The sequence below is a fragment of the Lissotriton helveticus genome, chromosome 10 (genome assembly GCF_964261635.1).
Source record: "Lissotriton helveticus chromosome 10, aLisHel1.1, whole genome shotgun sequence".
NCBI classification, from domain to species: Eukaryota; Metazoa; Chordata; class Amphibia; order Caudata; family Salamandridae; genus Lissotriton; species Lissotriton helveticus.
This window is the reverse complement of record NC_136071.1, coordinates 862815390-862838313: the sequence shown is the minus strand read 5'-3', so window position 1 is coordinate 862838313 and position 22924 is coordinate 862815390. Positions and strand designations below refer to the sequence as shown.

The following is a 22924-nucleotide window of genomic DNA, read 5'->3' as shown; positions in this document are numbered from 1 at the left end:
TGTGGAGTAAGTAACTGGATTTAAAAACCTCAATAAAAAGATTAAAACTATAAATCCACATAACCATTGGTTACCTTCTAGAAAAAAATGCCCTTTATTTGTTTGTCAGGTTCCTCATTTAACACAGTGTTATACAAGGGAGGGAATGTGGTGCAGTTGCCAGAACTGCTGACTCAGGAGCTGGGGATCCGGGATCGAGTTTCTGCATCAGTGCAACATCCTGTGATTCTGGGAAACCCCACTTACTCTCCCCAATATTTAATCATTGTAATTAAAACATGGACTGCAATTAATAAACAGGTTAGATACATCATTGTTATAGGCATGATTAGAATGGTGAAAGACATGGACAATTCAACCATGTTGATTATTCCGAATATCAGTCCTATCTATCACTAATACCCTATAACTAGTGAAAGCATGGTGGGAGTGCCCTTCTGCCAGGCCCAGTTGGAATGATCTAACCCCCATAGCTTGGTGAAATGTCTCGGGAAGGTGGCTTTGGTGTATTATCAAATGCACTCAATCTGAGTGTGCAAGCCTGAACACTTCTCTGCCTGTGCATCTATCTTCTGTCTTAGAATGAATGTCAGGGCCTACAGAGCTTCATCTCATTCACAACTTTCTGTAGCATTCATGATAACTCCAGTGTGAAGAGCTTCTTACCTAAACTCAAAATGGACGCTGTTTAAATAATGAAACACTGGCCGTATCTCATTCTACCGAACATGCAGAAAACATCTTTGCTTTAGTCTGGGCAAAAGGAGTCATCTCTTGCAAGCACATAATAAAGCAAGGGCATAGCATTCTAGTATGTGTCCCTGAAACGAACAGTGCAGACTACAGAACAATAATGTCTAACTTATAATAAATGTGTGTGTTGCATTTTCTCGTGCTAGCGAAAGACCTTTAAAAACCACTATCTTAAAAGGATGGTAAGTTCAAAAGGAACACTAAAATGGAGGCTAAATATAATCCCTATAACACCTCTGTGGGAGGAGGACACAATTATATACAAAATAGCATTAACAGTAAGTTTGTGTAAACAACCTTGTGTTTTATAAGATCACCTTAACAACATTAGCAGATTCAAAGCCCATAAACATGCCAATTAAAACCATGCATTCCACAAAAAGGCAAAATAAATCCCAAAATGCCAATTTATGAGATTAAGAGGCATCTGAAGACGAGGACGGCATCTCAAAAGTGTCCACAACATCCATGTCAAGAGTGTTGTTAGGGCCCAGCAGGGAAACCACACCTGCAGACATCACATCGAAAGAGGCCTGAAGAGCAGGATCCAGGTGATGGAGAGTCATCAGCCCATTCAGAAGATGCTGAAGGTGACCATGCCATGAGTGCAAAAGACACCCAGATGATGGATGGAATGAAGAATATCAGAAGAGCGCCCATCTGCCTGGAAACCTGAAGTTGAAGCATCATCTTACATTGTCAAAAGTGGCTCATAAAAGGCATCTTGCAGAAAAGGAAGTAGCAACATTTGACAATACATTTGATGTAACCACAAAGGACGCACAAGCAGATCTATATCAGTAAACTGTGACAATTATGTAGCAAGACATAAGTCGAGTTCATGCTCGAATGAGCTACATAGACAACAAACACAGGCTGCACTCTCTAAAACCATACCAGGACTGAGACTAGTTTTCATTCAGCTCCATTAACACTTCTCCAAAATAGTGTATCATGCGTTCATGACACAAAAGGACTTGTGGTAGTGTCATTTCCAGTTGGCCTCATTGTGCAACATCCATTTCAGAGCAACAAAAGAGAACCAATGCATACAAAATTAGCAAGCATACAATTGAAATACCTCCAAAAAAGGTCAAGAATAAGGAGTGTAGAAAGAAAGAAATAGCTCCAAGTACAGTCTGGAACTTAGAAAGCAGTCCAGACCCAATAACTTTAAAAAAAGGTTTGCCATGCCAGCTGTTAGAAGCATTGAAAATACTATGTAAAAGTTCACCGAAATGGAGTTACAACTGAGTTAGTAAATGAGATTGCACTTATGAAGAGGAACATGTCATTTGAAGATCAAACGTTTCTCGAGCAGATGTAAGAGCACATCAGTATGGAACAACAAGGCTTCAAGTCTGTTCTACCTATCAAAGTGTATGGGATCAACAGGGACCTTGGGCCACAAAGTACTTGTGTGGGAGGATATAAAATATGCCTACAGCAAGGTACCCTGGAAACAGTGACCACATAAGTGACATTTCGATTTATCCTGTAGCAACTTTGAGCATTTAATATTAGACTGCACCCATTAGAAAGCAACAACTTTTCAGTTTGGATCAATTGCATGGGAATACCTTGAAAACAAAATGCTAAGACCAGTATAGAAGCATTACAAACTCCAGGAAGTATAATCACTCTGCAGACTGAGTGACCTATACAAGCTCTACAGATGAAGACTTACAAAAACCTATTTGTTCTTGTGCACGCATCTGTGCTGAAAAGGGAGGAACAAAGCTTTGTGTAAAAAAAAAAAAAGTGTACCTATCTCCTCATCGGTCTACTTGAAAATGCGAATGACATGTGAGATGGAACGTGGATATTGGAACAGAAATGAAACTATGAATTAGCAAAACCACAGAGGGAGTTTCAGCACCCGAAAATGGAACTCTTTCTAAACATTCTATATTAAGTATAGTGTAGATGGCTTCTGTTTTAGCCAATATTTTTTGCATGCATGTCAAATTACAAGTCGCAAACAACTCTGTAGCATTAAAAAAATTCCATGGCACTCTATACGATTTCAGAACCTGTAAAGTCCAACTTCACTGCAAAATTGGTCTCAATTGATTTTGGCCATGTTGAAGCATGAACAAGTCATTTTGAATGATATCAAATGCAGATGAAACAATATCATTCCATGAATAAATACGAGTTAACAATGTGGTTATCCCATTATCGACATGACTTATTTGAAACTAAAGGTGGTGTCTGCGGTGGGCAAGCAACGTTGGAACCTTTTATTTGTTGACAAACATCACAGCAATATACAAACTTTCTAGTTTGCTGAAAAAGACCATGCCACCAGTATTGTTTATGAAATAAACAGTAGCCGCCACACCTGCCTGGGCAGATGCCAAACCCTTATGAGCAGCTATTATTAACTCTAGCCTGTGGTCCAGGTTTGGTATCACTCAATCACCCACCCCAGAAATGTATGCAAAGGGATATTGTGATAGGAGTTCTTAGCTGAATAGCCTTTAGGTAAAGGCTCGCCACTAGCCGAGGCAGTGACCGCAGCATCCGCATATGTGTGAAATGTTTGTGAATTTGCATCAACTGCAGGAAAATTAACCCAAGAATAAAATAAAGTAACATTTATACACTTTGTGAGCCTCAACCACAAAGGTAACATCTCCACCGCCATCAATGAGCCCAAATCTATTTAAATGATTAGTTACTGCTTGTCTACAATTATTAGCAATACTTACTGGTTCGGCTGCTATATTAATGAACCGAATTCAAACAAAATCACTATATGGGACTACCCTTTTCAAAATACCAAGTTTGATCAACCTACAGAAAGAAATGTGTACTTCTTATTAAACCTGAGGAGGGTAAATCATTATTACCACAGACGTCTCCATATAATGGTAATGAAGGAGCCTTGGGCACACTCAAACTACTCTGGAGACCCATTAAATAGGTACCAAACCTAGAACATTGGTTACTCCTTGTTATACAGTTCCTATGAATTTAAGAGGACTGGGTATTAGAACAACAAAACTTCATAATACAGAGACTGAATCTTCTCATGTAATCATTAAATATTGGTTCGGCTAGCTCACTGTACTGCATTCAAACTCCTAAACCTCCAGAGTTATAGATGATGTCAGCAACCTCGAACATGACCACTCTTACTCTCATGGAAGTTGCGGAAACAGATCTAGCCCATTCATTTGTCACTTTTGCATGGCCAACATGTCACAAAGGGAATAGCAAATAATACTTTTTCAAATGTTTATTGAAACGATCTAATCCTTGTAATTAAAACATGAACTGCAATTATTACACAGAAGAGACCCATGATTGTTATAAGCATTATTAGAATGAAAAAACCACAAACCGTTCAAAAATCTTGATCATTCCTAATGTTACTCTTATCTATACCTAATGCCCCTACACTAGCGAGAGCACAATGGGAGTACTCTATGGCCAGGAATCAGTTGGAATGATCTAACTTCATACCTTGGTAGAATGTCTCAGGAAGCCGGCTTCAGTGCATTAACAAATGCAATATATCTGAGTGATGAAGCCTGAATGCATCTCTGCCTGTGCAGCTATCCTTCTGAGAATGAAAGTCGGGTCCTGCAGAGTTTCGCCTCATTCACAGCTCTCTGCAGCATTCATAACTCCAGTGTGAATTGCCTCTTGCCTAAACTCAAAATGGATGCTGTTCAAATAATAAACCAACGGGGCTTATCTCATTCTACAAGAGACACAAAAAACCTCTTTACCTAGTCTGGGTAAAATGAGTCCTCTCCTACAAGCAAATAATAAAACAAGGACATCGTGTTCTAGTATGTTTCCCTGAAACGAATATTGCAGAATAGCAATGTCTAACTTCTAGTAAATATGTGTGTGTGACATATATTCTCGTGTAAGTGAAACCACCATCCTAAAAAGACGCTAGTTAGAAAAGAAAAACTAAAATGGAGATTAAATGTAATCCCTATACAATGGAAAGAAACTCACTCCATTTGTTTTTTCACCTTTGACCCAGATGACCTTTTCAGTTAAAGCCTTATTAGGGTGTAGTTTAATGCTAGATCGTTGAGTTTAAAACCGTGTTCTCAGTAAATTGAATGACAGAGTTTAATGGGTCACATTAAGAAGAATTTAAGGAATAGAAAGTCAAAGCGAAATAGACAGATGATTAAATATATAGCCATGGTGTTGGTAAAGTTTGCTTTTAAGTGTGATGGAGATGGATGAAAACATTCAACACCTGCATAAATCTTCAAACTAACAAGTATTCTTGACTTTTATTTATATCGTTTCAGCTTTTAGCAACATTGACTGTTAAAGAACTGTCTGCCTACGCAAAAGCAGGAGCAGTGGCGGAGGAAATTCTGACAGCTATAAGGACAGTTGTTGCCTTTAATGGACAGCAGAAAGCACTTGCAAAGTATGTTCTTATGACTTTTTTTTATAAACAAGGTCAACTATGATTTAAAACATTGAGCTGAATATCTTTAAATATTTTTCTGCAAATGTGTAGCATGTCAAAATGAGTGTTCATCTGGCAAGTGTAAACCCAAATGATCACAGAAAAATGTTCACCTACTGGAAATGTATCCATTGAATTTGCTGCCTTTCTCTAGAACCTTGAGCCTTAGCTGAACCCAATTTTCCAAAAGAAATAAAAGACCCTCACAAACCTCTATGTGTAAAGCTGACTATATGTGCAATGTGCAAGAGAAGTCTTCTCTAGAAGTGTGTAATTGGTGCACATGTGTTCAATATGTCAACAGCAATTAGATATAACTGGATACATCTGCAGGGCGTCACTATACTATGATACATAGTTCACTTATGGTCTATCTTTTGAAGGTCTTATTGATCTAAAATGTTGAAATTAGACTTTTGGGTAAGGCTGAAATTAGTTTCTTTGAGGGTGACAAAATAATATGGAGGAATATTTCTTCTTTGTATGTTTTTTCAGGTATGATGTGAACTTAAAGGATGCAAGAGATGTTGGTATGAACAAATCACTGACCACCAACATATCAATGGGCTTGACTCAGTTTCTCATATTCGCAGCGTATGCATTGGCTCTCTGGTATGGGACAAAATTAACTGTTGAAGAAAAAGATAACTACACCATTGGAAATGTGCTTACTGTAAGTAAGTCAATGAGAATGTTTTAAAGACTGAACTGAAAAATAAGGATTTATTCTGTAAACAGTTAAGATCCAACCAGGATGTACATTGTGGTTTTTCAGAACATTTACATTTAGTTGCATAACTAATTATATGAAGAATTTAATTAGCAGAAATGTCAAGGTGTGCTGAAGTTATGCACTCGCATCCCACTTACAATTAGTGGGTATTTAAAGAAAGTGCTAAGGAAGTGTTCCTTGAAAATGTTAGCACAAATCACAATGTCCTATGTTGACAGTGTCCACATTTACGTTCAGTGTCTTCCCACACTCATGTACACTTCTAAACATGGACAATAATTCAATTGTAAGCGTGAGAACATGCTTCAGATGTTATTGGGAAATGTAAGCCTTTTTGTGGGAAACTTCTTTAAGTTACAGGAACCGGAGACAAAGGATACATTTTAAAATATCAGTACATTTCTTACTCATAGCTCTACAATTAGGGCATCTAAGATTTTCCAGGAAACCTATTTTCTTCCCAAATGCCCTTTGAAAATGGGGAACTTTGTTACACCTCCAAATCTCACCACATTATTTATGACTGGTTCATTCTGCTACAAAATAAAAAGTGCAGGGAAAAGCACCAAAATATTTCAGAGCGGCATGGGAAAGAGATTGCCATGTAAGTTATTTATCTTACAAATGCCATAATCCTTCAACAGCAAAATTGTCATTAATATGCTTTCATGGGCATAAGCGACACCGGCATTGGTCAGGAAATTTGATAAAATTGTAACTCTTAATGGAGGGGTATGTGACCATGATGGTGACAGAGCATACTCTTGATTGAGAGCGCCCGCCCAGGCCAGCCTGTGTGAGAAGTTGGCCTGGTATATGCTGTCCAATAATTAAAGTGGGCCCCTCTTGCATTAATTAAATGAAAGGAGTACCACACAGTAGTTATACAAAAATATGTATTTATTAATATACCACTCTCTAGTATCCTCTAACAGAGGATAGAACACAAAGCACACAATATGAAGTCAATAGTACAGTTGTAAGTAGCAAAATACACAGTGGGCTCCAGGGGAGATCAAACCATATACTAAGATAGTGGAATAACAATCATGACTCGGGTCAAGACAAGGTCTGGAGCACGTAGAATGTTGACCCCAAGAACCACCCAAGGTGAGTAGATAGGGACTCCACAGAGGACCGGTTCAGTGTGCTAATACGACCGGGGACTCCGTACAATTCTATTGGGAAGTCGTGGTTGCAAATTTACAGTTTAAGGACCCTTCTAGGAGAACTTCGGGGAAACTCTTCAGGATTTAAGAGGTTGGAGAGCCACCTCACCCGTGAATACTGTAGTACCAGTGTTACATATCCCAGAGGAGCCGGGTGCTTAGGGTTGAAGTGGCATAGGAAACCGCCTTCATTCTATATGGAAGTCTTGGAAGAAGTGCTGCTGCCGTGAAGGTGAAAAGGGCCCGGTGGAATCCAAGGATGGATTCTTGAAGAAAGGAACCTGAAAGCAGAGGGGACGGAGTCTGGGTCACTTTAGAGTGATCAGGGGCTCAGGAGACCAGGAGATGTCTGGTGCTTCAGGTGCGAAGAAGGGATGCTTGACTCTACAGCCACGAGGACCAGGCGATGTCGATGATGACCAGGAGCCAGATGCGAGCTGTCCCATGAAGGATGTTGAGAGCTGGGGGGTCATTATCCGGTTGGAGCACCAACAAGCCTTGGCAAAAGCAACCTATGCAGGCAGGTCAAGCAGGTTACGGTGTGGAGCAGCAAAGTTCAGGGGACTCACAAATTAATAGGGAGTCAGGGAACCTCTGGAGCAACCAGAAAAGCTCAACAGAATTTAAAATGACCCTCAGGAGGACCCACAGGCTGAATGACCAGGAGTCACGAGGGAACCTCGAGCAAGATCACAAAGTACCAGCCAACGGAGCACTTGGTGTGAGGAGTCCGGTGTTCTTTGGTGGAAATACTACTTGGGGGTCAGGACTACACACAGTCCAATGCACAAGCTTGGGAATCACCAACAAGCATATGCACCTGCAAATAGATGCAGTGTACAGCGGTTCATGTTATGCAGTCCCCACGAGGGATACTGGCCTCAAACGTGCTGAGAGGGCAGACTAACCTCAGATGCCTTTGAAACCCACCTCCTGTGTTGCTGGAGTCTGCAGTGTCCGGAGGAGCTTGGGAGCAGCAGACCGGTCAGGTGCGTTGTAGTGCGGTGGTGCCTGCAAATGCAGGGGAGTGACTCCTTCACCCCAAGGGAGATTCTTCAGTTGTCCTTAGTGCACCACAGGTCCTGCATGGAGCCTGTATGGAGCAAGAGCACAGACAAAGCTTTGGATGGAAAAGGAGACTAAGTCGGGCCCAGTCGAAATACAGCGAAGTCCAGAGTGTCCAGACGGTCGAAGGTCAGAGTTTCTTCTTGTAGAATCTTATCCACGTAAAATCTAATGAGCTACAGTCAGGTAAGCCCTTTTGTATTAACGGGAGAGGATTGCACATATTCATGGAACCCACCCTGCGGAGGGTCTTGACAATGGGGAGGATACTCCCCTGTCCTTTGTCTAGTTTCACGCCAGAACAGAAGCCAATGGCTCCCAGAACTGGTTTGAACTTGACTATGCACAGGGACACCGAATGTGCCCCAAGTGCAGACTTTCTGGTACTCTCAGACTGCACCCACCCAGCCCCAATACAAGAAATCCTGTCCGGGAAGTGGTCACACCTCCCTGTGTCAGGATGCCTATTGTGCTGCTTTCCGCTGCTCGAGCTTGGCTCAGCAGCAGAAGGGCAGAATTGTCTCTGGCCAGCAGCATCCATTTTGTGCTGACTGGGCTGAGAAGGCTGGCATCGGATAGAACAGTGACCCCACGAAGCTCGCTTCAGAAGGGTGGAATCATACCTCCCACACTGGTTACCGGTGTGGAGGTATAATTCCAAGGTGTTTGATACCAAACGGGACATGTTTTGTTTCAACCATTTTCGAGATAGTATTTACTGCGAGGTTATAACGCACCACTACCTATATGTCTGGCTGAGTCACAGACAACCCGGGAGAATGGTTAATGAATGCTGCAGGAGGGCTCTGCTCATGCAGGGGCACACTATCAAGTAAACCGAGCAACATGCCTTCAGGATTGGTAAGGCCTGCTATAGGGGTGACTTACAAGTTTTAAGTGTAGTGACCTATAGATATAGTGAATCTATATCTAAAGTAAGTGGTGCAAGCAGCAGCTTACACAGGCTGCAGTAGCAGACCTGGAGTTCCATTTTGCATGGCCTTTCATGGGTGGCATAGTACATGCTTCAGCCCATGTGAGGCCTCTGGAGTACCTATGCCCTGGGTACATGGGTACCATATAGTAGGGACTTATAAGGTTACCCCTGTATCCAATTTGGAGTGTACCAAAGTACATGCATAACAATTGTAAAGGAGAAAACAGATTTGCTGGGGTTCTGATTAGCAGGATCCCAGTCAGACTAGTCAAAACAGTGTAACATCATGTAAAAAGTTGGGGTAAGCATAAGAAGCAGATCCTACTTTCCTACACAACCCCCCAAATGAAAGGAGATGAGACTAACCATGACCAGTTGAGTCTTCATTTTCTAAGTGAAAATATCTGGAGAGTCCATCTGCTTTGGCATGGTTACCCCCAGATCTATGTTCGACTGTATAGTCCATCCCCTGTAGGGAAATGGAGTTTAGGTTGTTCACCCTTCATCTGCTATAGCCATAAGAGGAGCTTATGGTCTGTCTGCACAATGAAGTGAGTACCAAACAAGTATGGACTCACCTTCAGAGCCCAAACCACAGTAAACTCTTCCCTCTCAATGGCTGACCAACGTTTCTCTCTGGGGGTCAGCCTCCTGCTTATTAAAAGCTACTGGCTGATCCTGGCCCTCTTCATTCAGTTGTTATAATACAGCCCCTACCCCCAACTCAGATGCATCAGTTTGAACAATGAATGGCATGGAATAGTCAGTACTTTGCAGAATGGGAGTAGTGCACGTGGCCTGCTTTAGGTCATCAAATGCCTTCCACCAGCTAACTGTCCACTGAACTTACTTGGGCATTCTTTTGGAGGTCATATCATTTAAGGGGGGTCACTATAGATCACTATCCCTTAACAAATCTCTTGTAATACACAGTCAGGCCCAAGAAAGCTCTGACCTGAGTATGGGTAGTTTGAGCAACCCAGTCCATGATGGTCTGGATTTGCTCTGCAATGGTTGAACCTGGCCTCCACCCATAAGGTGGCCCAGGTACACAACCTTACTCTGCCCTATCTCGCATTTAGTGGCCTCGATAGTCAGGCCTGCCTTTTGACGGGCCTCCAGAACATCTCTCAGGTGGACCAGGTGATCATCCCAGGTGGAACTAAAGACGGCAATATCATCAAGATAAGCTGCACTGTAGTTTTTCAGGCCTGTGAGAACTTTATTTACCAACCTTTGAAATGTGGCAGGTGCATTCCTCAATGGTAAGTGATGGGAGATGCACACCTCAATCAATAATTTAGTGAAACACTTTTTTAGAGTACTTAAACATAAGCGTGCTGCGGAGGATGACGCAATGTCCAGATTGCGATGAGAAACATATGTGATAACTGGAAACAAGCGAACCGCTTGCCCTCTGCGCACTGTTGCAATCCACAGTGGTTCTCTACATCATATACATCATAAATAAAGCAGAATCATATAAAAAACTCTTAAACCACAAAGAATTGCGTTTCATATATGTTTTACTGATTTGATCTCAGTGTAATTTCATACTTGATCAGTACATACAAAATAATAAATTCATTTGTTCATCTGAACACAAAAAGGACTTATAATTTTTGGACAATGCTATAAATTTTGCATTCCTCTAGTTTCCTTTCACGAAATTGCCCTGCCCAATGCATTTCGGGCCTCTTGGCCCTTCGTCAGGGGCGATACCTGCAAAGATAAAAAATGAATGGTTGTCCTTTTTTCAAAAAAATGGAATTATCTTCAAAATACAAGGTCCATATGCGAGCCACAGTTTTAAGGAAAAAACATAACACCGAGGTCGTGGTACAAAAGACACTTTGCCACATCTAGAAGTGATAATTCAATTTGTGCGCTGGTGACACGGTGGGGAATGGTTGGGGTTTTGTTTGAGAAAACAGGTGTGTTTTTGTGGTTAAAAAAAAAAAAATGGTGAAAGAAATACGCTTACGGTCCAAAGCAAAAAATGGCACTGCTGTGTAGTGCTCCGGAACCTCCCCCTGTATGAATACACTCAGCAGGAAGATCGGGCTTAGCAGTGCCATTTTTTGCTTTGGACCGTAAGCGTATTTCTTTCACCATTTTTTTTTTTTTACCACAAAAACACACCTGTTTTCTCAAACAAAACCCCAACCATTCCCGTTTCTTTACAGATCCCATTAGAATAGTGACTTCACCCATCACACATTCGGACTGGCCCACCGTGTCACCAGGGCACAAATTGAATTATCACTTCTAGATGTGGCAAAGTGAGTTTTTTTTATCAGCGAGTTCGATTTACTGTTTGAAGATGCTTGTTGACATTGCATATAACATATGTCTTTTGTACCACGACCTCGGTGTTATGTTTTTTCCTTAAAACTGTGGCTCGCATATGGACCTTGTATTTTGAAGATAATTCCATTTTTTTGAAAAAAGGACAACCATTCATTTTTTATCTTTGCAGGTATCGCCCCTGACGAAGGGCCAAGAGGCCCGAAATGCATTGGGCAGGGCAATTTCGTGAAAGGAAACTAGAGGAATGCAAAATTTATAGCATTGTCCAAAAATTATAAGTCCTTTTTGTGTTCAGATGAACAAATGAATTTATTATTTTGTATGTACTGATCAAGTATGAAATTACACTGAGATCAAATCAGTAAAACATATATGAAACGCAATTCTTTGTGGTTTAAGAGTTTTTCATATGATTCTGCTTTATTTATTTATGGAACTTCCATTGGAAATCAGAGCTTGCAGGGAACATTTTCCCTTCAGGAAAAAGTTAAAAACTTTCTTGTTTAACTATTGATACTGTGGAATATTAATAACACATAACAGGGCTATTTGCTTTCTGATGTTGCCAGTGGCGCGGAGATACTCCCCAGGGAGTCGATTCCCAGCGCGGTATAAGCTTGCAAATAAAATAAATAAATAAATATATGATGTAGAGATCCACTGTGGATTGCAACAGTGCGCAGAGGGCAAGCGGTTCGCTTGTTTCCAGTTATCACAGGTGCATTCCTCAAACCAAAGTGCATTACAATGAATTGATAATGCCCACTAGGGGTTGAGAATGCTGTTTTGGTTTTGGCATCCCCAGCTAGTCTGATCTGCCAATATCCAGCAGTGAGGTCAAATGTGCTCAAGAACTTGGCTGAGGCTAAAGTATCAATTAACTCATCTGCCCTAGGAATAGGGTGAGCATCAGTACTATTGACTGCATTGAGCCCCCTGTAGTCCACACAAAACCTCATTTCTCTTTTACCACCCTGGGTATGAGGTTTGGGTACCAGTATCATTGGACTAGCTCAAGGGCTATCTGAGGGTTCAATCACTCCCAATTCTAGCATGTTTTGGACCTCAGTCCTGATGCATTCCCTGACATGGTCAGGTTGCCTGTAAATCTTATTTTTAACAGGCAGACTCTCACCTGTGTCCACTTCATGGGTACACCAAGTGATCTAACTAGGAGTCAGGGAAAACATTGTCTGTACTGATTGAGGACCTTCCTGCAATCAGTCTGTTGTTGCTCAGTGAGGCTGCCTGACAAAGCTAAACCATCAACTGAGCTATCATCAGGGTTATGCGAGATGTCGTCAGGGAGTGGGGCACTCTCTTCCTCCTGTCCCTCATCAGTAGCCATGAGCAAGCCCATGTCTGCCCTGTCCACATATGGCTTGAGCCTGTTAACATGGAGCACCGTGTGGGGGCTCCTGGGGTTTTCAAGTTCCACCAGGTAGGTGACCTCTCCCTTCTGCTCAAAGATTTTATAGGGTCCACTCCACTTGTCATGGAGAGCTGCTGGGGCCACAGGCTCCAACACCCATACTATCTGTCCTGGCTGATAGTCAATACAGCCTTTTGGTCATGCCAGTTTTCTGTAATTCTTGGCTAGCCTCAAGGTTTTTACTTGCCTTCTTCATATACTAAGTCATCCTGAAGCAAAGAGCAATTACATAGTCCACTATGTCTTGTTTAGGTAGCTTGAGAGGTAACTCCCATCCCTCTTTCACCAAACACAAGGGACCCCTAACTGGATGCCCAAACAAATGTTCATATGGGCTGTAGCCAACCCACTTCTGTGAAACCTCTCTGTAGGCAAAGAGAAGGCAGGGTAACAAGACATCACATTTTTCCCTAAGCATTTCTGGGAGGCCCATGATCATTCCCTTCAGGGTTTTGTTGAATCTTTCTACTAACCCATTGCATTGTGTGTGATAGGGTATGGTGAATTTATAATTCACTCCACACTCCTTCCAATTTGCAGTAATGTAACTAGACATGAAGTTTTCACCTCGGTCAGGTAAGACCCCCTTAGGGAAACCCATTCTGGAAACAATTCCCAGGAGGGCCCTGGCCACTACAGGAGTTGCGGTGGTTCCAAGGGATATTGCCTCTGGATACCTAGTGGCATGGTCCACCACCACTAGTTTGAAGCTGTGGCCAGATGCATTTGAAGGGTTCATGGGACCAATTATGTAAATCCCAATCCTCTCAAAGGGAACTCCCACCACAGGTAGTGGTATGAGGGGGGTCTTTGTGACACCACCTGACTTACCACTGGCTTGACAGGTGGTGCAGGATCGACAAAGCACCTTGGTGTCCTCCGACATGTGAGGCCAGTGAAAGTGAGGGACACGCCTGCCGCAAGTCTTGCTTTGGCCTAGGTGTCCTGCTAAGTGAATATCATGTGCCAAGGTGAGAAGGAAGCCCCTAAACGTCAGAGGTATGACCAACCTCCTGGTGGCAAATGCAAAAACAACAATTGATGGACAGAATGCAGAACAATGTCATACATTCACCCCAGTACAGAAATCTGGTCCTAAATCCATCATTTTTTTGCTCACCATGTCATTCCAGTTTGAAAATAGCCATATGCAAAGCAGCCTTGACCCGTTGATCCATGGGAACAGTCCAGCCCGAACTGCTAAGCCAGATCCTACCTGGACTGGAAACCGTGGGTCCCTTGCTCACTTTGCCACTGGATTCAAGATAGCCTGGCTGATGAGGGTTATGAACCCGAAACCGGTCCCAGGATGATTGTTTCCGGTCCAGGGAAGACATGGCTTGGCAGTTCAGGCTGGACTGTTCCCATGAGGCACAGGGTCAGACTGATTTGCATATGGCCATATCTGAACTGGGGTGGTGGAGTGAGCTAAAGAATGATGATGGATTAAACCCAGATCAGTTGAGTGGGGGTGAGTGTTTGATTTGCTCAAACGCTCAATCCATCATCCCCTTTGGTATCGCTTTGTTCAACCTCCTGGTGGCACCAGGCTTGGGGTCTTTACCCTCTGAGTATAGGAGTCCCTCATCCCAATAGATCCTGTGGACCCCACTGATACTCCCAGCAGCCTCAGCAGCAGCTTACTGTCTGAGGGATTCAAGAGCAGGACAGGTTTGTTGCTCCTGACTCAGATCTGCTCTGGAAGGGCCCACCGTCCCCAAGACCTCAACCTGATCAGGTTCAAATTCATCTGAGACATTTCCTTCACAGGGACTGGGATCACCTCCCTCGGGAGACTGATCCTCATTCTGAGCCTGGGGGAAGACACTGCCTTACCCCTCCTACTCCTTCTCTTGGAAGGTGCCTGGTCCATTTTTCCAGGATCCAGGGGCTGTTCAGTTGAGGACAGTTTGGACTGTGACCTAGTCACTGCAAACACATCTGCAGAGATGCCCAACATTGCTGCATGTGTCCTGAGTTCCACTTCAGCCCAGGCTGAAGTTTCCAAATCAGTGCCCAGTAAGCATTCCACAGGGAGGTCTGAGCTAACCACGACCTTCTTAGGGCCAGTTACTCCTCTCCAGCTGAAATTAACAACTGCCAAGGAATGGTCTGTCCTGACATTGTTAGCATTGGTCACTTGGTTACATCTCACCAAGTATGATCTGGTCTGGGTCCAGAAGACCTTGTGTCACCATGGTGACATTGGCTCCTGTGTCCCTATATGCACGGCCTCCTTACCATTCATCAAAGGCTTTTGTCTGTATTTGCCCAGATTGGTACTCCCTATTGTTGGACCTGGCCCTTTTTGGCAGGTTCACCCCGAAACTTTTTGCTTTTTCCTAGCCTGTTTCTGGAACCTGGTGTTAGTGATTTTAGGCCTCTGTGTACTTTTTCACTGTGGTACAGTGTAAAGTGTGTGAGCTCTCTGTGTATGTGTGGTGAGTGACCTGCCCTCCCATAGGAATGCATGGGGAATATGTGTGACCATGGTAGTTCCTGATGTGTGGGGAGGGCAGGGTCGAGTTTGGTATGTGCGAACTCGTGAGATTGAATGCTGCATAATGATGTATGTGGCATGAATGTGTCTAGTGTGGAAGTGCCACTTCTAGACATGGGTGTGCGTGTGTAGTGAGTCTGCTGGCACGTGATTGGCTGGAGCCTGGCTCCAGGAGTGCCTGGGCCTGCTTGTGGATTGACTGTCTGGTTTGAGGGTGACAGGGGCTGGGGAGCCCCCAGGAGGTTGTCTGAGTCAGCCCTTGGTTGAATGACTGCATCTGCAACTAGAGAAGTGGGAGGAGGTAGCACCTGGGAGTGAATAGGGCTGTGCCTGCCTGCCACAATGCTGGCTCCACCTCCTGCTGGGCGGCTGTCGCCTCTGCCCCTCACTCTGAAAGGAGTTCCCCATAACCAGTTGTAGCTGGTTCTCACACTGCCTGCACCCTGCTAGACAAAGGATTTTATAGTATAAAAAGGGGCTGTGTCCCCTTACAAAATGTTCTTGTTTTTGGACTTGAAACAACCAGGGGCGTGCTGCTGCTGGGGCCCAGGGGAAAGGTTTGCCTCCCTGGGCCCTGCCCAGCCCCTGGATGCCTGGAGGATTTTCCTTGCTGGGAGCTCTGTTGCTCCATCCTTTGATCTCCAGGACTGCTGGTACCTTTTTTAGATTGCTTTGATTTTGCCAAGGCTTAGTTGCAGCCTCCCTGCGCTCTATTTGTAGGCTGAGTGCTTTATTCTATTGAAATTTGCTTGGAAGAGCTTGTATTTTGATTCTAGCGCCTGGGAACGCTGTACTTTCCTTCCAAGCACCTGTGAGCGCTTCATTTATGTCCTAGCGCTGGGAGCGCTTTATTTTCTCTTATTGCCGCCTGGAGGCGCTTCAATTGTGCTCATAGCGCCTAGGGGCACTTGATGGTCCATAGCGCTTGGGAGTGCTTTATTGATCTTTTCCGCCGGTGCCCACCCGGCATTGCCCCGTTAATTTCTGCCTCTTATGATTTAGAGCCCCGAGGCTCCTGGGGCATATTTGTTGAGCCCTACGAGGCTCCCGCCCACAGTTGTAGCGCCATTTGCTCTCGAGTCCCCAGAAAGGGGGGGACTCCCCTAAAGGCGGCATTTCTTGAGAGCCCACGAGGGGCTCAAGTGCCACATTTGCTCTTTGTTGTCGAGCCCAGAGAGGCTCCCGGCGCCCCATGTGCACTTTGAGCCCCGAGAGGCTTGAAGCGCCACAGTTATTTTGAAGAGTCCAAGAGGCTCAGGGGCACAGTTGTTTTGGTCGTGAGAAACTGCGAGCCTCCCACCTTGCCCCACCATTTGCGTTTAGAGCCCAGAGAGGCTCCCTGCCCACATTGATGTTTAGAGCCCAGTGAGGCTCCTGGGGGACACGAGTGTTTTCAGAGCCTGTGTGGCTCCAACGTTCTGCGCAGTGTTGTGTCAGAGCCTGTGTGGCTCCAACGATTGGGCGCAGTTCTGTTCTAGGGTCAGTGAGGACCCTGTCGCAGTTTTGATTCCCAGCTGCCCAGCAATTAGTGGGCAGCTGCACCGTTTCGGCGCTTGGGATTGTTCACAGCTGCCCAGCAATTTGTGGGCAGCTGCCACGTTTAGGCCCCTGACATTGGGACACTGGGCGTCCTAGCCCCAACAAGGCCAGTTGGCCTAGGGACTGCCACAGGTGGTGGCTTATGTAAGTTTTTGCGCGTTTGTGTGGTTTTTATTGTGTTGAAAAAAGGGTGGCACTACCAACCAGAATATACGATCCTTAAGTATTGCCCGGCGGTGTCGCCTCTTGAACCCATAAAGAAGTTAAACTATTGAAGAGGCAGGCGCTGGAGACTGGAAGGCAGGAAACAAGATTTTTTATTCTCTCCGGAGGAGAACACAACGAAACGGACAGAAGGTATCGTTCTGAGGTGCTCTAACTGCATCCCTGAGGCCTGGCCTCTTATACACAAGTTTATCTCTTTATTGCACGTAACACATTCTCGTCGGTACTTTGATGTACGGAAAGACATCCTCAGACTCCCCCCTTCCCAACCCGTTCCCACGCAAGGTTACAGTGGAAGTCCCTGCCCCGTTCACAACAGGTGGTGATCATCGCGCAGCTGGATATTCCGCCGATTCATGGAGTGTGTGGGGTTCGATCGGATCTCGTAGGGCGGGGGGCTTTGATCAACCCGGGGATCCCTTGCTGGGGGGAAACTTTCTATTGTACGGGGAGGGGCAAGGAACAGTATCGGCAGAGCTGGGTGTCGGCTTGGGAACGAGGAGGACGAACGGGCACACGGGAAAAAAGGGGGTTTGCATCAAAGGGCCGGGGATCATAAATGGGAAGAGGGGAGGTGTTGCGCTGAGAACAGGACGAGGGCCCGGGGCAGAGCAGCGCTGAAGAGGGGTTTTATGATTCGCGGCAGGTGCAGGCAGGGGGGTTGTCAGTATGCGGGGGATGCCGGCGAAGCTAGGAGGGGGAGAGAGGCGCGCTGGCTCTCGGCGAGAGCAGGGAAACCATGGTGTTCAAAATGGCGGCTGTTTTACGCGCACAAAAAGGTTAAGGAGAGCAAGAGGGCGCCGATAATGTTGACGGTCTCAGCCCAACTTTCAACAGTCCCCCCTTTTCAACATATCTAGCCAACTTGCTTTACTCAATGTCAATTTTCATCAAATTCCTAACTTCGGTATCATACAATGCTCTCATGTGTTCGCTTCCAAAGTCCACAGTTTTGGGAAAAATACAACTCGCACATAAAGAACACATAGGTGGCAGACATTGAATTCCCAAGCACAGGCCACATATTACAACTACGGGAATCATGATAATGGTGAGCAGTCTCCAGCCCCAGCTTTTGACGGTGTCCCAGAACCAACCACCAAGCGACCATTCTTCTTGCTCTTGGTGAACTTCCGAAGAGAGTCTGTGAAGATGTTCGATGGCTTTGTACACTGAGGGTGAGTTGTCCGGTATGTATGTGCAACAACTGGACCCAATAATGCGGCATGCTCCTCCACGGTCCGCCAGAACCACATCTAGAACGAGGCGGTTCTGAAGAGCCACCAAACGGACCGCTTGGAGCTCGGCAGTGTTGTTGGCAAAGATGCCCGCTGTGATGTTCATGGTCGTCTCGACTGCCTGAGTCAAATGTCGGATGGCACGGCTGTTTGCCATCGGGCCCCAGAGGGGGACGAGTCCTTTCATAGCATCGAGGAACTGCGCCCCTGTTGAGTCGGCTTGTTCAACGTCTTTGGCTCGTTTTTGCCTGTGGTGATTCGCTGGGGCTACATAAGTCGGAGGAAGGACGAAGGGGATGTAGCAAGTGCCCCCCCAGCCTTTGGGGAGCCAGGTGTAGGCCTTCGTGCCGCAGATGAAATACATGTTTGGGGATGACACAAAGGAAGGTGGATCCGTGGAATCCAAAGTTCTGGTAAAGCGGCAAGCGCTGCGACCCACCAGCTGTGTCCCAAGTCCTTCTACACACATGTGGCCTGTGACGTTGATGACCGACAGGGCCACAGTCAGAGTGGCAGCCGTTCGTTTCCGCAGATAGGAGAAGGTGGGTCTGGTTGGATTGTTGAACACCTGCATTTCGATTCGTTCTTTAGCCGGGATGTCCATTTGGATCGAGTCGCTGGGGGTCAGCGGGCAGAAGTGTGTCTTTGTCTTGTTTCGCCCGGCCCCGTGAGAAGAATGTGCTGCAGTTCTGCTGGAGGTGGCATTGCCCGTATAGCTTTCTTGCAGGAGGATCAGCCAAGCAAGGCAGGAGCCGTGGACAGAGAAGGGTGAAGGGATGAATGGTATTGAATGTCCGGTGGCATGGGGTAGCAACCCACAGATCCAGCAGTTGGTGGTATTGGTGGCAAGATTGTGCTGGTGAAGTAGCTGCACGAAAGAGTTGTTCCAAAACTCCTTTCGCCTCTCTCTTAGTTGAGGAGAGAGCGAAATTAGATAATGGTCCTTCATGGTGGTAGGCTGAGCAGTGGTTAGGAATGTTTCGTGAGCAGGTGCATGTTCTTCCAAAATCCAGAGCGTGGTCATGAGGAGAAAACAGAAGAGGATTGTGATGAAGAGTGCAATTGTCTTTGAGCTATGGAGTCTGTCTGTTCTCGGATTTCTGTAGTGGGTATTTCCTGCTGTCCCCGTCGGCTTCTTGTTTGGCGCTTCCATCATCTTCTTATCTGGCGCTTCCATCATCTTCGTTTTCAAGGTGCTCGGTAGTGGGCAGGACCACAGACTTAGTTTTAGCTTCTCTCCAGGTAACCCTTGGTAGTTTGGGTCACCGTTCTGAGATCCTTTAACCTAGTCCGTGGCCTACTTAGCCGAAGCTCCCTCCTTTCGACGCAGGAAATACCCTTCTCGAGATGGCGCAGTGGGGTCAGGATGTTTTGAAAGTTCAAGTGTCTCAGTATCAGGGTAGCAGTTCAACGATGGTCGGTCCTGGTTCAGGAGCTCTTCTTGGGTGTTGACGGTGTCTGTCGTGGCCAGGGCTGGAGAGACCTTTTTGCAGTGATGAGCGTGCAGCCAGTGTTTCTTCCCCTCCACTCGAAGTGCGGTCCGAGTGGTGATCAGCACTTGCCAGGGGCCCGTCCACCGGGGTTCCAAACTCTTTGATCGCTGAAAATTTCGGATCAGCACGAAGTCCCCCGGCTGGATGGCGTGACCCGGACCCCTGGAAGCATCGGGGATGGCCTGCTGCACCTGCTGATGAAGGACAGACAAAGTTTCAGTCAATTTGTACAGATAATCAGACATTAGGACGTCCGGAACGTCATGATTGGAAGTTGGTTTCGGGGCAGACCAGACGCTCATGGGTCGACCGAAGACAACTTCATAAGGGGTTAAGTGATGTCGGGTGGGGGTAGAGCGCATCGATAGCAATGCCAATGGGAGGGCGTCTGGCCATTTCAGGCCCGTGGTAGCCACTATTTTGGCCAGTTTAAGCTTTAGTGTGGCATTGTGTCGTTCGACAAGCCCAGCAGATTGAGGGTGGAAGACTGCGTGGAATTTCTGTTTAATACCCAGCCCATTTAGGATGAGCTGGATAACTTTGGCTACGAAGTGGGGGCCATTATCACTCCATAAAACACGACAGAGGCCATAACGGGGGAAAAACTCCTTTAACAGAACCTTTGCAGTGGCCATAGCGGTGTTGTCACGGGTTGGATATGCTTCCACCCACTTGCTAAATGCGCACACCACGACGAGCACATATTTCAAGCCTTGGCATCTGTCTAGCTGGATGTAGTCCATCTGCAGGACTTCAAATGGGTGGTTTGGGACCCCAAATCCCCCCCGGGGTACTACAGTTCCTTTCCCGGGGTTGTGTTGCAGGCATATTAAGCATTGTTGGACCAGGCGTTTGGCGGAATCTGGGATCTTGTCATTGTGCCAAACCCTGGAGACAAGTTCGATCATGGGGGCTGATCCTATGTGGGCAGGGGAGTGTGCCATGGTTAATATGGGAATCAAGTATGAATCAGGTAGCAACCATCTGTTCGTGTCTTTTGTCCGCCAGCAGCCTTCATCGTCTTTCAATCCCACCCGTGTCCATTCAGTCAATTCGTGTTGTGTGCTAGCCGTTTGTATGTCTCTAATTGTGTCCTTGGCGTCAGTCCAGTTTTCTGCTTGTGACCTGGTCACGTACATACGTATTGTCGTTCTATTTTCAGCTGTCGTTCGGGCGGTGATGTCGGCTAGTGCATTTCCCTGTCCAATAATGTCTGTCACTTTCTTGTGTGCCTGGCATTTGATAACGGCAAGTTTGTTGGGGAGGAGGACAGCTTCGATTAAGGCGGAGACTAAATCCCCGTGCAAAATGGGTGTGCCGTGTGAGGTCAAGAATCCTCTCTCCCTCCAGAGGAGCCCAAAATGGTGAACCACCCCGAAGGCATACTGGCTGTCGGTGTAAATGTTCGCTGTGGTTCCTGTTGCCAGGATGCAGGCTCGCGTCAAAGCAATCAGTTCCGCTGCCTGGGCAGATCGCTGGGTGATGCGGGCTGTTTCTACTACAGTTCGAGCCGTGGTGACTGCATAGGCAGCGGAAGTGGTACCATCGGAGAGTTTGATGCAAGAACCGTCCACCCACAGCTCCCCGTCGGGGTCAGGGAAAGCCGTGTCTCTGAGATCGACCCTACTCCTGGTCTGTTCGTCCGTAAGAGTCACGCAGTCATGTACGGGGTGCACATTGGGATCGTTCTCTGGCAAGGGTAACAGAGTTGCTGGGTTCAGTGTGGTGCATCTTTTCAGGGTGATATGGGGGGCAAGCAAGGTCAGTTCGTATCCAGTCAGTCGTGCACTCGTCAGATGTTGCGTCTTGGTTTGGTTCAGGAGGGTGTCGACTGCATGGGGTACCAGTACCGTGAGGGAATTCGAGAGTACAATCCCCTCACTCTGTCGGATAGAGATTGCAGCAGCAGCTACAGCTCGAAGGCAGGCAGGCAAGGCTCTGGCGACAGGGTCAAGAGTGGCAGAGAAGTAAGCGCACGGTCGTTGCTTAGGGCCGATGGCCTGGGTCAGTACAGATAAAGCGCACCCCTCCCTTTCGTGAGTGTAAAGGGAGAAGGGCTTTTTGTAATCAGGGGTACCTAGGACAGGGGCTGAGCAAAGGGCATCTCGCAGTTCTGTGAAGGAAGTTTGACACTCAGGGGTCCAAGGGAGTGGGAAAGGGACGTCTTTGTTTAGCAGAGAAAGCAGTGGTTTTACAACGAGGCTGAAGTTTGGTAACCATTGTCGGCAGAAGGAGGTGAGGCCTAATAGGGAGCGAACCTGCTTCTGGGTCTTAGGGACAGGGGTATCTAGAATGGTTTGGATTCGATCAGGGGTGAGTTTTCTTCCATCTTTGGACAAAAGGTGGCCTAGGTAAGTGACCTGGGGTAGGCAGAATTGCAACTTCTTCTTGGAGACCTTGTGGCCATTTTCCGCAAGGAAGTGCAAGAGTTGAATGGTGGCGGTAACCGCTAGAGGGGTGGTGTCGGCTGCCAAAAGGATGTCATCGACATATTGTACCAACACCACTCCGTCGGGTAACTGGATTTGGTCTAGTTGTCTTTTGAGGGCCTGGCTGTAAATGCTAGGGCTTTCCGTGTAGCCTTGAGGCGCTCGGCAAAACCTATATGAGCGGGCTTTTAGGGTAAAGCCGAAGAGATATTGGCTGTCTGGGTGGATGGGGATGGAGAAGAATGCGTTCTTGAGGTCGATGACGGAAAAGGTGGTGGCAGTGGATGGAATCAAAGTCAGGATGGTGGTGATGTCTGAGACCACAGGGTACTGGGGTACCACCACTTTGTTGATCTCTCGGAGGTCGATGATAAAACGGTATGCTTTCTCATCTCCCTCTCCCTGCTTCTTGATAATGGGCAAGATAGGGCTGTTGCAAACGTTGCTAACCACTTCCTCTACCACTCCTGCGTCTATCAGTGACTGGATAATCATTACCAATGCCTTCTCGCCCTCTGGCGATATCCGATATTGTGGGAGTTTTGGGAGTGTTGCGTCTGGTCGGACAGTAATGTGCACTGGGTCAATTAACATACGCCCTACGTCCGAATCCGCTTTGGCCCACAGATACGGAGGTAGAGTGTCAAG

At 46.1% G+C, this 22924-nt stretch overlaps 1 protein-coding gene across 2 annotated transcripts in view; it reads left to right on the top strand.

The window, feature by feature from the left end:
- Positions 1-22924, top strand: part of LOC144784600 (ATP-dependent translocase ABCB1-like) — a 223057-nt gene that overhangs the window by 100292 nt on the left and 99841 nt on the right. For both annotated transcript variants that reach the window (XM_078663506.1, XM_078663505.1), the window contains exons 9-10: positions 5040-5164; positions 5702-5879. In XM_078663506.1, the coding sequence (XP_078519632.1) occupies positions 5040-5164; positions 5702-5879 (303 nt within the window). The remainder of the gene's footprint in view (positions 1-5039; positions 5165-5701; positions 5880-22924) is intronic.